The sequence below is a fragment of the Aspergillus glaucus genome (genome assembly GCF_001890805.1).
Source record: "Aspergillus glaucus CBS 516.65 unplaced genomic scaffold ASPGLscaffold_8, whole genome shotgun sequence".
In the NCBI taxonomy this organism is placed as follows: Eukaryota; Fungi; Ascomycota; class Eurotiomycetes; order Eurotiales; family Aspergillaceae; genus Aspergillus; species Aspergillus glaucus.
In genome coordinates, this window is record NW_019170460.1 from 375,477 (window position 1) to 389,472 (window position 13,996).

The window sequence follows — 13,996 nt, forward strand, 5'->3', positions numbered from 1 at the left end:
ATCGCGGTACTCAGAATGAGTCGTTATAACACGGTATAGACATGGGATAAAATATCGATTTCGGGGAGGTTTGTGTCCATGCGATGGAGAGTAAGGAAGCAACGATGCAATTTTGGTGTGTACCGCGTAGAAAAGGGAACCACACCAGCGCGCAAGACAAAGACGTCGCAATTCTGTTTCTGATGGTATTCCTCCTGTTTCAAGCCCTTTAGGTCCAGACCCAAAAAAGCAATATGTCGCGGGTGAATCCAATCCAAGGTCGCGTCGTTGACGGTTTGGATGAATGACGTCTGGGGCGACGGAAGCACGAGACACGCCCTTTTGAGGCTCAAGTAGGCGGTTAGCAGAAACAAGCACGCATATCGAGACGGACACTGGGATTTTTGTTTATTCGTTCCGAAAGTCCTCCTCTTTCCCTTTTCGTAAACACGGACGAACACTGGAGAACACGAGGCGGGGGGGCACTGCAGAAGGCGACGTCGTGCGATGAGGATAAAATCGAGGGTGCAAGTGTTTGTGAGGCGCAAGCGTGGCTAGTGGTGGCGCAGGCAGTGCGGCGTTGTGGTGGGCAACCATCTACAGTGGTATGTACATACATATGTACTGTCACCAACACGTGGTTTCTTAGATCTAAAGATTGCTGTACTCGGCACGATTGGTTTAATTGTGAAATGGAGACTCCGTTGAAGACGTTCTTTACGGAGCTTTTCCACTGTCAACGGGTTTTTCTCCCAGTCTTTCGTCAGCAAACAGCTGCTGGCAGGATCTGAAGGATGTGACATTCCATGACCTGCAAAGTGGATTATTTGACAGCTCGAAAGATCTCTCAAAACATCGTCTGTCTGTTCAATCCCCTCTGCTGCCACCAGATCTGTTCCCTGCAAAAAGGGCTTGATAACGGTGACTTCCTCAGTAGCAAATGGCAATGACGTTTGATGAGGCGTTTCAATCATCGCAATGAGGAATGCGTGCTGTGGTTCCTTCACACTGGAGGCATTTTGCATGATTTGTCGACGATTGTGAACAAGTGAATTGACCGACGTTGTGTACGACGATATCACCCGGTCGACGACTGTTTCATAGGTCCCTCTACCCTGGATTCCCGCAGCATGAATGGGCAGGTGTGTCATTCCACCAGTTGGGATCCACCAAATATGGGGTCAATCATCTCCTTCGGGGGTCCCCATTATTCCCAATTCGTCCAGAACTGGTCTTGCGGCGGCCCTCCACATCCATTCAAGAAGCAGCACAAGAAATTCAGTGGAATACACTCTATAGGAACTTGAAGCTAGCAGAGAGCTAGACCTTTCTTCGACTTCCCGGTATTTTAGCCGTTCCAGAGGTATGGTTCTTTTCAAATCACGCTGCTTGATATATTGTCATTCCCCCGAGAGGTGGTTTTCACGATGGGGAAGACACAATCGAGTTCGCGATGGTTGTTCCATCGTGGGCTAGAGAAAAAGGCCTACAGAAGTGTGAGGACTTTATGAAAGTCTTCATCCCAGACCAGCCAACCTCATTTGCTCCGCTCTTACTACCGGGCATTACTTCGACTGCTAGTCAACCTCACAGTTACAATCGTGGACACGATCAGGCCCTGTCTCATCTACTTTCCCAATTGGGACGCTCTTTTCGATCCATGAGAGGTGATGGCGAGGCAAACTGGACAACAAGGAATTTCACTATAGTCACTGAATATAACACAGCAGACGAATAAAGCCATAGCTATAATTCATCCACTGGCTGGTCTCAACTGGTCCTCCGTGACAGTTATCTTGTCCCCAATAGATTTCCCGTTTTCAGAGGAAAGCGTATATTTCTTCGGAAAAGGCACCGATTCGATCAGATAGGGACCCTCATAGGCCTCTGTTCCTCCACGACGGACTTTCAAGAATACTTTGTCATACACGGTATACTGGCTTTGCTGCAAGCTTGGTCAGATTTCCTAGCGGAGACACGTACCTCAGGGTAAGACTTGACAACTGCACGGCCATCATCATTGCAGAAGGAAAACTGAGGGCTGTCTCTAGATTTTAGAATTATAGAATTAGTATCGTTGTTAGACCTCGAATCTAGTTACCCTATTCGTACTCATCTGACGAGTCCATCTCGGGTAGGTCTGGCTGTGTTTGTCTTGTAGGGTTGATAGTGAGGCTCATTTGACAAATTTCCCTCCGATGGACGAGGATGACACCGATTTAAAGACTACCTCATCTCAACACGTCAATGATTGGCGGGGTAAAGCGTAAACCAGCCTTGCGCCCATTACCTGCGTCGCAATGAAGTCGTTGCTGACAACACAATCTCAACATACTTGTATATAACTTGAATTGAGTGCCTCCTTAGTAGCTACTTGTGAAATATCATATCACAGGACTATGGGCACTCTAAAGAACCTCTTCGTCACAAAAGCCAACACATCCACCAGCGATATAGAAAGCCAAACACATTTAGTACAGCCCAAGAGTACGAACCATTCTCTCATCATCCTGAGGTGCCCGACTCAGTAATCTCACTAATTGCTTTTTGCAGTTGAATCATTTCCATCAGGCTACCCGCGCTTCTCAGCTCTCCTTGGAGCGGACCCCTCCTTCCAAATCTATCGTCGATTCTCATATCTCCGCTCGCGAATCATACTCCTAAAACAAGATAGGTTATCCGTCCTGGAAGAAAGGCTAGAAGCCCTTGATCGAGAGGAAGAGTCGCCCATCTTTCTTGGGAGTAGTCGTCGCGACCGAAATACTGAGCGTCAGGCTGCTCTTTCGGAAATAAAGGCTGCATTGTCTGGCTATGGTGTGTTTGATATATCCACGGTTTCTATAATCCTTGATTGACCTTGGGCAAATGATACAGACGATACAATAAAGAAAACATCCGAAATTCACCATTTCGATGCAGCAAAGCCCCGCCATGTCAATAGTATTCGAAACTGGATTGCTGGAAACGCCTTTATAGCCAGGCTCGAAACCAAGTTTCTAGATCACGACGATGATCTGCTTACTATTTCGCCACCAGAAGATGGAACACTGTCATCTTTGGAAAATTGGGTAGAAGATGCTTTGATATATTTGAATAGTGACTACTATAAGGTAATAAGAACCCTTTGCCACGGAAAAACAATACTCAACGATTGAGACTTACTTTGATCTATAGAATCGATATACCAGCAAATCGAGTGATCCAAACGTATACATCCCTTCAGCATCGGTGCAGACTCACCTCGCACGAGCAATCTTGGGCCTTTTTGTCATAATACTCATTATTGTTCCTGTTCTTGTATGCAATTCCCTCTCGAGTATAACGTCGAGGGTCATTGTTATTGGTGTGGCAACGAGTGTTTTTATTGCTATAATGTCGGGGATTTTGAGGGCTATACATCCATCCTGGTATCGGCTAGCCCCGGATAGGTAGCCGGCAGTATTCCCAAAGGGAAAGGCGGTAAGTCCCGATATCACAGACGTGGTTTCTTAGATCTAAGAATCCAGTTGCACTTATCGGCCCGATTGGTTTAATTGTGTTATTGGTGTCTCCTGTCAATCCTATACTGGAGCTCGTCTGGAGCTGCATTCGAAAAAAAAACATAGACACGTGACAACCGGACGATTAACTCTCCCCGAAAGAGTAACCCAAGATGGCTCAGGTACGTACATTCAGCATTCCTCACAAGCTTCTCTTCACTAGATTTCAGTCACTAACAACCCTCCAGAAAGCCGCCAAATCCCTCGCTGCCCGAAACGCCTCTACCCTAACCCGAACCCACCTCATCGCCCTCGCCCTCCACACCATCTACCTCGTCCTCCATTTCACCTTCAACCGCCCACGCTCCCTGAAACCCTACTTCCTCCTCGCAGGCCCGACACTCGTCATCGAATTCTACTTAGAACGCCTTGGTCGACCGCGCTACACCGACGATGGTAACATGCGTACTCCCGGGGAGGATCTGGGCGCCACGGGCCTGACGGAGTACATGTGGGATGTTGTCTACTGGACCTGGGGGTGTATGGCTTCCGTGTGTTTATTTAATGACCGCGCGTGGTGGTTGTGGATTGTCGTGCCTTTGTATTCGGTGTGGTTGGCGTATACTACGTTCACGGGGATGAAGAGCGGGTTTGCTGGGATGGGTGGTGGTGGATCGGAGGAACCGGCAGTAGCCGGTGGGGAGAGTAAGAGGCAGAAGAAGTTGGAGAAGAGGGGTGGACAGAAAATGCAGTATCGGTGAACTTGGTGAAAGTGCTGCGGTGCGCCAGATTTGTGGATTCATAATGCTGAAATAGGCTTAATGGAGTTACAGCTATGTTGTATTCGATGCATTCGTGCTCTGGGTAATAGAATATGATCTTTGTAGGATGTAAATATTCCTTAACATGATACACGGTTCACAAACTAGAAACACGATAAAGGATCAAGATTCAAAGTACACAGGGCATTCAGTCATATCAAACTATATGGGGAATAATGCTTGGAAAACGAGCATAAGCCTCCGAATTATAGCATTCTGGGAACAAGGTCATGAAAAGTTCAGATGAAAGCGATTTGCAAGGCACGTGCATTAGAATCAAATAGAAAAGCAAAGGTAAAGAAGGATAATGAAAGTTTCGGGGAGGGGGGATTTTTTTATAGTTCATCCTTAACGGACGGGGAACTCTTCACGCTCTCGGTAAAGGCTTCCGCTTGGGATGCGGCAGTCTCAACTGCTTCGGAGCCCAAGCTGCTAGCACTGGAAGCAAGGCCCACAAGCTGAGCCCGGGCGCTTTCAACAGCGATCCCAAGCTTATTGGTGGCGCTTTCAAGGGCCTCTTGCTGCGCCTCGGCAGCAGATGTGACAGAATCATATGCAGCTTCGACAGGCGAACTGGGTGTTGGGGAAGCGTAGACGGCGTTGCTGATGGCTGAACCGGCAGAAATATATGCCTCGTTAATTGCGCCGCGGGCGACATCAAAGTAGCCCGGCTCTTGGCCATAAACCATACCGCTAACCTGGTTTGATGCGGATGCATACGCGCTGCCAGCTGCGGAGGTGGCTTGCTCCACGGTACCCTTGGGAGTTCCGTAAATTTGAACACTGGCAGCCTCAACTGCATTGTCAAATTGCCTATTGGCGGTTCCCAGAATATCTTCAACCGAAGGAAGGTTCGTAGCGGCTGACTCGTAGGCATCGCTGGCATAGCTGGATGCTGACGACAACGCGAAAGCTGAGTATGGCGTCTCATAGATAGAGTGCAATCTGTCAATAACTTTGTCCGTGAAGTCCGGCTCCTTGCCAACAAGTAGTTCAGAGACTAACTCCTCCACAGCTTGGTACTTAGGAGTGATGTGCTCCAGCACTTGCTGCGTATAAGGCGCTTCAGTGCCATAGACCTGCTCGCTGGCTTTCGACACAAGACCCTCCCAATTCTCTGATGCTTTACTAGCCAGTGCCTCAACTTCGCCGGTTGGTGTTCCGTATATGGCGGAACTGCCCGAAGCCGAAGCGAAGGATAGGGAAGCCGAGGCAGCAGAGATTGCCGCGTTATACCGCGAAGATGCATCGTCGATTATATCTTGTGCTTTACCTGAATCTGTGGGGCTGACGGCAGAGCTAGCGGAAGATACCACGGCAGCCAGGCTTGCAGAGGCCAAGGAGGATGCTTGGCTGTAGCCGGATCTCGCGTCCTCAATGAGCCCGTGGAAAGTTCCAGGAGTTGACGTAGGTGCCGGAGAGCCATAAACTGCGTCGGAAGCCGTGGAGACAAAGGCAGAATAATGATCGTGTGCGAGTCCAACGGCTTCATAGTAACGGCGCTGTGCGTCAAGGATAATCGGATTTTGACCTGGAGTATCCTTTGGAGGCACTTTCGCCTGAACTTGTGCCAGCTGTTCGGAAGCCTTACTCAATCCTTCGCTCAACCTGGACGAGCCCACGGAAGAGATGTAATCAAGAGGGTGGTCGGTGAACCGTTCCTGGCTATCATCGTCAGGGATGTCATGCTGCATGGGCGATCGCTCCGGGACTTCAGCTGCAGCTACCCCCCAGCCTGAGTTTGATCGAGCCGGGTTCGATTCCGTGTGCAGAGACTCATCCTGGTCAGCTGGCAATTCATCATCAACATAGGAGTCTTGGCCCATTGCTAAAATCTGCTCATCATCCCCAAGTTCGTACTCGCCAGCGTCTACATTGACGCTCTCAGGGGATGGAGCGGGGTCTGTAGCATCGTGAGTTTCTTGAGATTCCGAAGAAGCGTCAGAGCCTTCCTCGTCCGCAGGCGAGTCAGATGTCTCCCCAGGCTTGGGTAGAGTAGGCGGGGACACAGACCGGGTGTCAAAGTTGCCACTCGACTCTCGAGCTGCAATTTTCCATTTTCCAACATCCTTGAGACGGGCTAGTTCTTTCGCAGTAGTTTCAGCAATCTCCATTCCGTGATTCAACAGTCCGTTCGCCATGTTTGTGGCTTCCTCGAGCTTTGGATGTTCCAATGCAACTCGGCTAACGTCGCTCCTCCAGTCATCGAACTGCGCTTTGAGAGAACGGTATTTGGCCCAATCTTTGTAGGTAACACCGTCCATCCACGCCCATCGCATCCCGATTTCCTGCAAGCCCAAGTCACGGACATTGTCTAGGATATCTAGTGTGGAATTGATTGCAATCGAAACATGGAACACCAGTTCTTCGTCAAATGAACGGTGCCACTCTCTTATGGCCTGAGCACGCTCACGGATGTCAATTGCGGCACGTCTGATCTCTTTCAAAAGTTCATCATTCGCCTTATGTTCATCCTCGGGGAGGTGTTCATAGGGGAGCGACTCGGCTAGACTGTTGATACGTGACTTGACCGTAGCCAGTTCATCCGCAACAACCGTATCAAGGGCAACTGTAAGACTTTCGCCATGGCTCTTAGCCCCGCTTGCAATATGACTTCCGACTATGTCCTCCACGTGGTCCTTTAGTTCTTCAGCACCCCTTTCGGCCGCAACAGAGAACTTCTCCTGCCATACTTGAAGGTCCGATGCAACCTTCTCACGGGCTTGTGCGATCTGTTCCGTAGGAGACAACGGAGTCTGTGCTGGGGTTTCTGTGGTAGAAGTCGATGCGGCACTAGAAGTAACGCTCGTGTCTGCTGAAGCAGAGGTGGTGTAAGCTGCTTCCTCAGAGGTACTGATTACAGGTCAGCCAATTGCTCTTTCGCTCTCCCTGGTACCGGTACTTACATGTCGACATCGTCTACGGATGCTCGAAGTATTTTCCCCTCTCTATAGCTTGCCAATCTTTGACCAATTTTGACTAGCTGAGGCTCGACGTTCTCCCAGTAAAGGCCAGTGACCTTGGGCCACAACGCGCTGTTGACGAAGTAAACCACGGTCGACCACGAATTCTGAACGTGCGGTATCACAGTCGTCGTGAGAACCTCTTGCCCAGAAGCATAGGTTTTGCCAATAATCGGACGGGACTGCGTATAAAGCGGCGCGATGTAGTCCCCATACGCCGAGATGGCTACAGTGCTGGCTTTCTCGTAGTAGGGCGACGCAGCCAGCACGGCGCGTTGAACATACGGGTCTACCTCCGACTTGTAAGCTCCGCTGATACTGTCCTGGGCATACTGCAAGCGCGGAGCAACCTGCGCCTCCCAATGTTCTTGGCCGTAAGCCTGGGCTTGGTCCCATGCGGGGGCCCCATATTTATCATAGCCCTGCTGAGCGAATGTCGCAGCCGGGGAATAGACCTGATCATTGAACAATGTAACGTAGGGACGGCCATAATCCACGTAAGGTGCGGCGTAAAGATTGTAGTACAGAAGAACATGAGGTTCGATATGGGAGCGGACCACAAGATACGGCTTGCACACACGCGGCGACGATTCATTCAAGTCCGATAATTGGGACGGGCAACGGAAGAACGGTGTGAGCAATGCATACCAAATGAACAATCTGCAAAAAAGCCAAAAGAACAGTCAGTTGGGATTCCTCACATAATTTCCAAGTCTCCCTCCAACGACGCGGAACGTAAACATACCGCACCACGACCCCAAACAGCCATCGAAAACTCGACCTAGACTTTTTTCTGGGTTCATTGCGTCCATTTGTCTTATTCACGCCATCCGAGGCATGGCCGTTCTCCGACATGGCCATGGTTGGCTATGTCCTTGGAGACGAGACACCTATCGTGATCCTGAAAAATCGCGCTCTTGCACCTGGGGACGTCCAAATACAGGGACCGAGGGACTATCAAAAACCTTTAAAGGGTCATTGGAAAGCGATTAAGGAGGAATGAAGAGTTCACAGGCTGGATCCCAAGGTTATTATTTTCGGCCGCGATAACAGGAGCTGAACGGCAAGCTGCGTGTCTTGGCGTAAGGGCTTTTAAATGGCACCGAGTCGCGACGCGAGGACGGAGTCAGCTAGCTCAACAGGTCAAGCACAAACAATAAAAAGAACTGGGCAACGTAGTAAATATCAAGAAAGGCAAGAATCTCACTTTCCCTAATCTGATCGAGGCGTTGATTTTCAGCTCCGATCAGTGAGGTCATCGCCCAAGCGGTGGCGCAAGTACTGTGTTACCATTCATTACCGTCAGAGAAGCTTCTGCAGCGCCACTGATTGTGTAATTATGGTATTGTACTTACATACTCACGTGCTTGGACTTATCTGATGACTCAGCAGGATTGCGGCGAACGACTCCGTCCTCAGTTGCAACGACAACTTACAAGAAATTGTCAGCGTCAAAGACGTTTTCACAGGCCAGAAACATTGCCTGTCGCTAGGGACGTCTTTGACTTGCTCGGTTTCTGTTTTTTTTTTTGCATGGAGATTATTAACCTGCCGTGAGCTGCTGAGACATGAATCTCGTTTGAAGACTTTCGTCATTCTCGAATTATACTACAGCACGTTCCGCTTCGATTTTCGTACCACGATAATCCCATTCGAAATCTACGCTTGTACTCGTCCGATAATATGTTTAGCCGCTCTTAATGGAGCCAGGTCGGATTGTCGATAGCGACGTTACCAATATGGACTACCCGGAGAATGAGCCCCGCGGGTATGCGGGCTCTGGGTCCTTCCCAGATCTGATGAATGATCCTGCGTACGCTACGAATGTCAATGCCGACGGGAAAGAAAAGGGCTTCGAAGAACCGGATACATGTCGAATCTGCCGTGGGGAGGGCTTGGAAGATGACCAGTTGTTTTATCCCTGCAGGTGTAGCGGGAGTATCAAATTCGTTCATCAGTCTTGCTTGGTGGAATGGCTGTCTCACTCGCAGAAAAAGTACTGTGAACTGTGTAAAACGCCCTTCCGGTTCACTAAGCTCTATGATCCAAAAATGCCACAAGACCTCCCGGCTCCCTTATTTTTCAAACAATTGTCGCTCCATATCCTTCGAACGGTTGTGACATGGCTGCGGTTCGTTCTTGTTGCGTTTGTTTGGCTTGGATGGCTGCCATGGTCTATGAGAGCTATCTGGAGAGCGCTTTTCTGGCTTGCAGATGGCCGTTGGCCAGGCGGGAATACTTTACAACAAAACACGACCCAGGCTGGGCTTGTCGCAGATCACACTACTCTAACCGAGGCTGTCGTGGCTGCTACTAGTTCGGCAGTTTCAACTGCGGTGCAGTCGACAGTGACCGATGTGCCACCAGTGGAGTCACCGGCATCTTCAATGTTTAGCTATTCAACCGGGGAGCCGTTGATGCTAGCTTTTATCAAAAAAGGGCTCTCAACCCTATTTCTTCCTGCTACCTCGTCCAGTACTGCGCCAGGAAACGCAAACGTGACAACAGGTTCTCCCAAACTACGACAACCCTCATGGCTCTCTGATGTGAAGTTTCTGAATTCTTTGACACGTTCTCCGACAATTAACAATATCATTATCGATACTCTGGAAGGCCAGCTGATCACTCTATTGGTTGTTCTTGCCTTCATCCTGGTTTTTCTGATTCGAGAATGGGTCGTTCAACAACAGCCAATGGCGAATATCGCCGACGGGGAACGTGAAGCTGCTGTTCAATTGATCGCGAATAATCCTCCTAACCAGGAGGGCGCTCAGCTGGAGTTGCAGCCCCAACCTAATTTGCATCAAGATGAATTCGATAATGATGATGCTGAAGACCCTGCTGAGCATGTTTCGGACCATGGAGAGGAAGAGCTTCCATCGGCCCAAGAGGATGCTTTTAGAGAAAGCCCGTTCAACTTTCAGAATATGACAGCGGAAGGATTGAACACTTCTGCCGATTTTATGCGTCCTAGCAGCGCAGATCACGGAACAGGGTATCACCAGCCAACGGAGCAAGCCCCGGCGCGTAATCAGCTATGGCCTACATTCAGAGATCTCTGGATGCGTGGCGATGGTAATCCAGATCATATCCTAAGGATCATTGAGCAAGAAGGCCGTGAGGAGGAGCTGGACTGGCTTGTCACCCTGATGACGAGACTCCAGCAAAAACGATCTTCTAATAGTGACCCCGCCAATACCGACGCCGGTGCTACGATGGACTCTGTGATGAACAATATTGAGACGGATAGGGACGGGTTGCCTGCATTCGCAGAATCGGCGCACGCGACCTCTACGATTCACCCTCAACCTGAGCCGTTGGCTGATATTGGCCCCACCCGAGATATCGCACCTCCACGCTTTGGAGGGGAATCCGATGCGGGCTCATCAGATCATGCGTTTACCTTCGATTTTCAGAGGCAATCCTCAGACGTTTCGACAAATCCTGAAAACGGGCCAGTTGCAGAGTCGAGTGTGACAGCAGCTTCAAACGATGGAACTTTTGCTGGCCAGGAACATAGTGCTGCCAACACACCAGCCCCCAACAACATGGACAGTGTGGGTGCTGGGCCATCCGAGACCCACCATGAGCCCTCACACACCGCCGATTCTCCTGCTCGTATCCCTCGACCCCTTGCCGAGAGGGTTTTGGATTGGTTCTGGGCTGATATTACGCCTGAAGTCCAGGCCCAGGAGCGCCCTCAACAAGATGACGAACATATCGTTGAAGATCCTGCACTTGAAGAGCCGTTTCTACCAGTACAAAACAATCAACGTTTCGCCGATGATATTGATCAGGACGTTGTCGATGCTGCAGGCGAGCCTGTTGATGCCAACGACGTTGAAGCGATCGATGAAGCGGATGATCTGGAAGGGATCCTGGAGCTTATCGGCATGCAGGGACCTATTTTCGGCCTTTTGCAGAATGGTGTGTTCAGTGCACTATTAATCTCTTTCACAGTGGCTCTTGGAATTTGGCTTCCTTACTTATGGGGCAAAATTGCGCTGGTTCTTCTAGCCAACCCTATAGAACTCCTCTTTGGTGTCCCCATGACGGCTGTTTCCGTCGTTGCGGACGTCACACTGGACACCCTCATCGGAAGCTTGGGCTATGTCATATATGCGATTAGCATCATCTGCAAGGTCGTACTTAGTCCTTTTGGCTCCATCGTGCCATTGGGAGATTGGGTTCCTCGGACTAAGACCGTGACCAGCGCATCATTGTCTCTAATCGACGCCAGCGGTAGTCGATTAAGGAAAGTGGTCAATGCATTCTTTGTCTTTCATGAATCAGATGTTCCTATGTTTTCCGTCCTCTCTCACCAAGCATTGAAGATCCACGAAGCTCGCATTGTCGGTCTGTTTCGGGCACTGTTTGTCGTTTGCAAATTCATATTGCATGATCTTCCGCTCCGACTTATTACACTCGACTTACGGGGCCTGTCATGGATCGACTTCAAGGCGATAGATGTCAGCAATATCATAGCGCAGACGCGAGGACAGCTTCACAACTTTGTTCGCCACCCGTTCCTTTCACTAGGAAGCACAAAATGGGTCAATGCGGGCTTGACGAAGACAGCCACATTCGGCCAACCTGGTGATTATTATTCACTCGCCGTTTGGGGCTCGGGGGACCGGGTAATTGCAATCATTATGGGATATGTGCTTGCATCGGCTCTCAGTCTTCTATACCTTCGTATCACTGGTTTCCTTTCGGGGGTCAATCGCGGACAACGGATGGAAGGGCTTGTCGCCGATGTTCTTCATCAAGCTGGCGGGGTAATGAAGGTCATCCTCATCATTGGAATTGAGATGATTGTCTTTCCACTGTATTGCGGGTCACTACTTGATCTTGCCCTTATGCCTCTGTTCGAAAACGCCACTATTGCTTCGCGGATTGAATTCACTAACACAACGCCTCTCACTTCTCTTTTTGTGCATTGGTTTATTGGTACATGCTATATGTTCCATTTTGCCCTTTTCGTCTCAATGTGCAGAAAGATCATGAGGAGTGGTGTTCTTTGTAAGTTTTCTCTTTTACCTCAGGTTCATATGGCTGTGATAGATTGGTTGATGGCTAACATACAACAGATTTCATCCGCGACCCCGATGATCCGACGTTCCACCCAGTGCGAGACGTTTTGGAACGTAACATAACCACTCAGCTGCGTAAAATCGCGTTTAGCGCAATGGTCTACGGAGCCTTGGTCATTGTTTGCCTTGGTGGTGTTGTCTGGGGCTTGTATTATGCCTTCGATGAAATCTTCCCAGTTCACTGGGCCGCAACTATCCCTGTTCTTGAATTCCCTGCCGATCTACTCTTCTACAACGTCATCATGCCGTTTGCCCTCAGAGAGATCAAACCTGGAGATGGACTCAACGATCTCTATGGTTGGTGGTTCCATAAATGCGCGCGTTTGTTGCGATTGACGAACTTCTTCTTTGGTGAGAGACAGCCTGATGAGGAGGGCCACCATGTACGACGAACTTGGTGGGATGTCCTGTCGGGGAAGAAGGGTGATATTACACATCCAGTGGTTAGTGAAGAACAGCGAAAGCGCGTTGAAAAGGATGGTCTCAATGCATACTTCGTCCGCAATGGCCGATTTGTGCGAGCTCCAGCGTCTGACCAGGTCCGCATTCCCAAAGGCAGTCGGGTGTTCTTGGATGTTACGGAAGATAACAAGCGACTGGACGGTGCTCCGGATACCGATACCGGGCTACATGGCTGGAACAGTGAATCGTTCACCAAAGTCTACGTCCCACCATTTTTCAAAATTCGCATTGCAGCTTTCATCTTCTCGTTATGGGTCTTCGCGGCTATCACAGGTGTAGGCATCACCGTTCTTCCACTCGTTACTGGCCGCAAGATTTTGTCGTCGTACTTCCCCAAGCATGCTCCATTGAACGACATCTATGCCTTCTCCGCCGGGATCTGCGTTGTTGGCAGTGCTGCCTATGCTGTGGTGTATTGTCGAACGGCCTTTGCAGCGGTGAAGAGTTTTCTGCATCCGTACTTGCGCTCCCCTCGCCAGGCGTGTCTCGGATTCTTTAACGCAACAATTTCTGGTCTGCGTGTTGCGTACATCGTTACCGCCTTTTCGGTTGTTCTTCCGTCATTGGCTGCTCTGATTCTGGAGCTCTACATGATGATTCCGCTCCACACTTATTTTGGTGGTACCCAGGCGCCGGTCATCCACTTCGTCCAGGACTGGACTCTGGGAGTTTTGTATGTCCAGATGGCGATCAAGATCACGCTGTGGAACCGGAGGTCTCGTCCGGCCATCGCGCTCAGGAACATTTTCCCGGAGGAGGACAGATGGTTTAACCCCAATGTGCGTCTGGCAACACGGGCATTGTTGCTCCCGATTGTCCTTGCAGGTGCTATCGCCGTGGCCATCCCGCTCGTGTTCGGATTTGTACTAAACTCGACCGTATTTGCATCTTCGCTCGGCGTGCAGACCAAGGTCTACCGTTATGCGTACCCCAACGTTCTGCTTCTGGGTGTCATGGTATGGTTAGCGATTTGGGTGCGTCGACAGATTGAAACCTGGCGGACCAACGTCAGAGATGATGTGTATTTGATCGGGGAGCGGCTGCATAACTTCCGCGACAAAAAGAGTCAGAATAGTGTGGCCAGCCGGTGATTTATCATCTGCATTGTGTATGATTCTCCATTCTTCGGCTTCTTGCTACGATAGCGTTTGTTTTTCTTCATTGTAGATTAAATTTAAATTAATGAAAATAGTATGATT

The 13,996-nt window shown here is 49.8% G+C and overlaps 5 protein-coding genes across 5 annotated transcripts; 3 read left to right on the forward strand and 2 right to left on the reverse strand.

Moving 5' to 3' along the window:
• Nucleotides 1-122: 122 nt before the first annotated feature.
• ASPGLDRAFT_1413284 (uncharacterized protein) lies at nucleotides 123-1,281 on the reverse strand. Its single transcript, XM_022541731.1, has one exon. It carries the CDS (start codon nucleotides 1,128-1,130, stop codon nucleotides 534-536), a length of 597 nt encoding a protein of 198 aa, XP_022401755.1. The 5' UTR covers nucleotides 1,131-1,281; the 3' UTR covers nucleotides 123-533.
• Nucleotides 1,282-2,344: 1,063 nt separating this feature from the next.
• Nucleotides 2,345-3,411, forward strand: ASPGLDRAFT_73768 (uncharacterized protein; the record flags this gene model as incomplete). The annotated part of the gene is made up of 4 exons (XM_022549695.1): nucleotides 2,345-2,466; nucleotides 2,533-2,793; nucleotides 2,854-3,089; nucleotides 3,154-3,411. The coding sequence occupies exons 1-4, from the start codon at nucleotides 2,379-2,381 to the stop codon at nucleotides 3,409-3,411; spliced, it is 843 nt and encodes a 280-aa protein (XP_022401756.1). The 5' UTR covers nucleotides 2,345-2,378.
• Nucleotides 3,412-3,495: 84 nt separating this feature from the next.
• ASPGLDRAFT_169622 (SND2/TMEM208 family protein) lies at nucleotides 3,496-4,219 on the forward strand (the record flags this gene model as incomplete). The annotated part of the gene is made up of 2 exons (XM_022542694.1): nucleotides 3,496-3,640; nucleotides 3,707-4,219. The coding sequence occupies exons 1-2, from the start codon at nucleotides 3,632-3,634 to the stop codon at nucleotides 4,217-4,219; spliced, it is 522 nt and encodes a 173-aa protein (XP_022401757.1). The 5' UTR covers nucleotides 3,496-3,631.
• Nucleotides 4,220-4,416: 197 nt separating this feature from the next.
• On the reverse strand, nucleotides 4,417-8,220 carry ASPGLDRAFT_1413383 (uncharacterized protein). The gene is made up of 3 exons (XM_022541732.1): nucleotides 7,988-8,220; nucleotides 7,186-7,902; nucleotides 4,417-7,132 (listed from the first exon to the last, which is right to left on the reverse strand). Exons 1-3 carry the CDS (start codon nucleotides 8,101-8,103, stop codon nucleotides 4,615-4,617), a joined length of 3,351 nt encoding a protein of 1,116 aa, XP_022401758.1. The 5' UTR covers nucleotides 8,104-8,220; the 3' UTR covers nucleotides 4,417-4,614.
• Nucleotides 8,221-8,981: 761 nt separating this feature from the next.
• ASPGLDRAFT_124070 (E3 ubiquitin-protein ligase SSM4) lies at nucleotides 8,982-13,888 on the forward strand (the record flags this gene model as incomplete). Its single annotated transcript, XM_022540454.1, has 2 exons — nucleotides 8,982-12,264; nucleotides 12,333-13,888. 2 exons carry the CDS (start codon nucleotides 8,982-8,984, stop codon nucleotides 13,886-13,888), a joined length of 4,839 nt encoding a protein of 1,612 aa, XP_022401759.1.
• Between the last annotated feature and the right edge of the window lie 108 nt (nucleotides 13,889-13,996).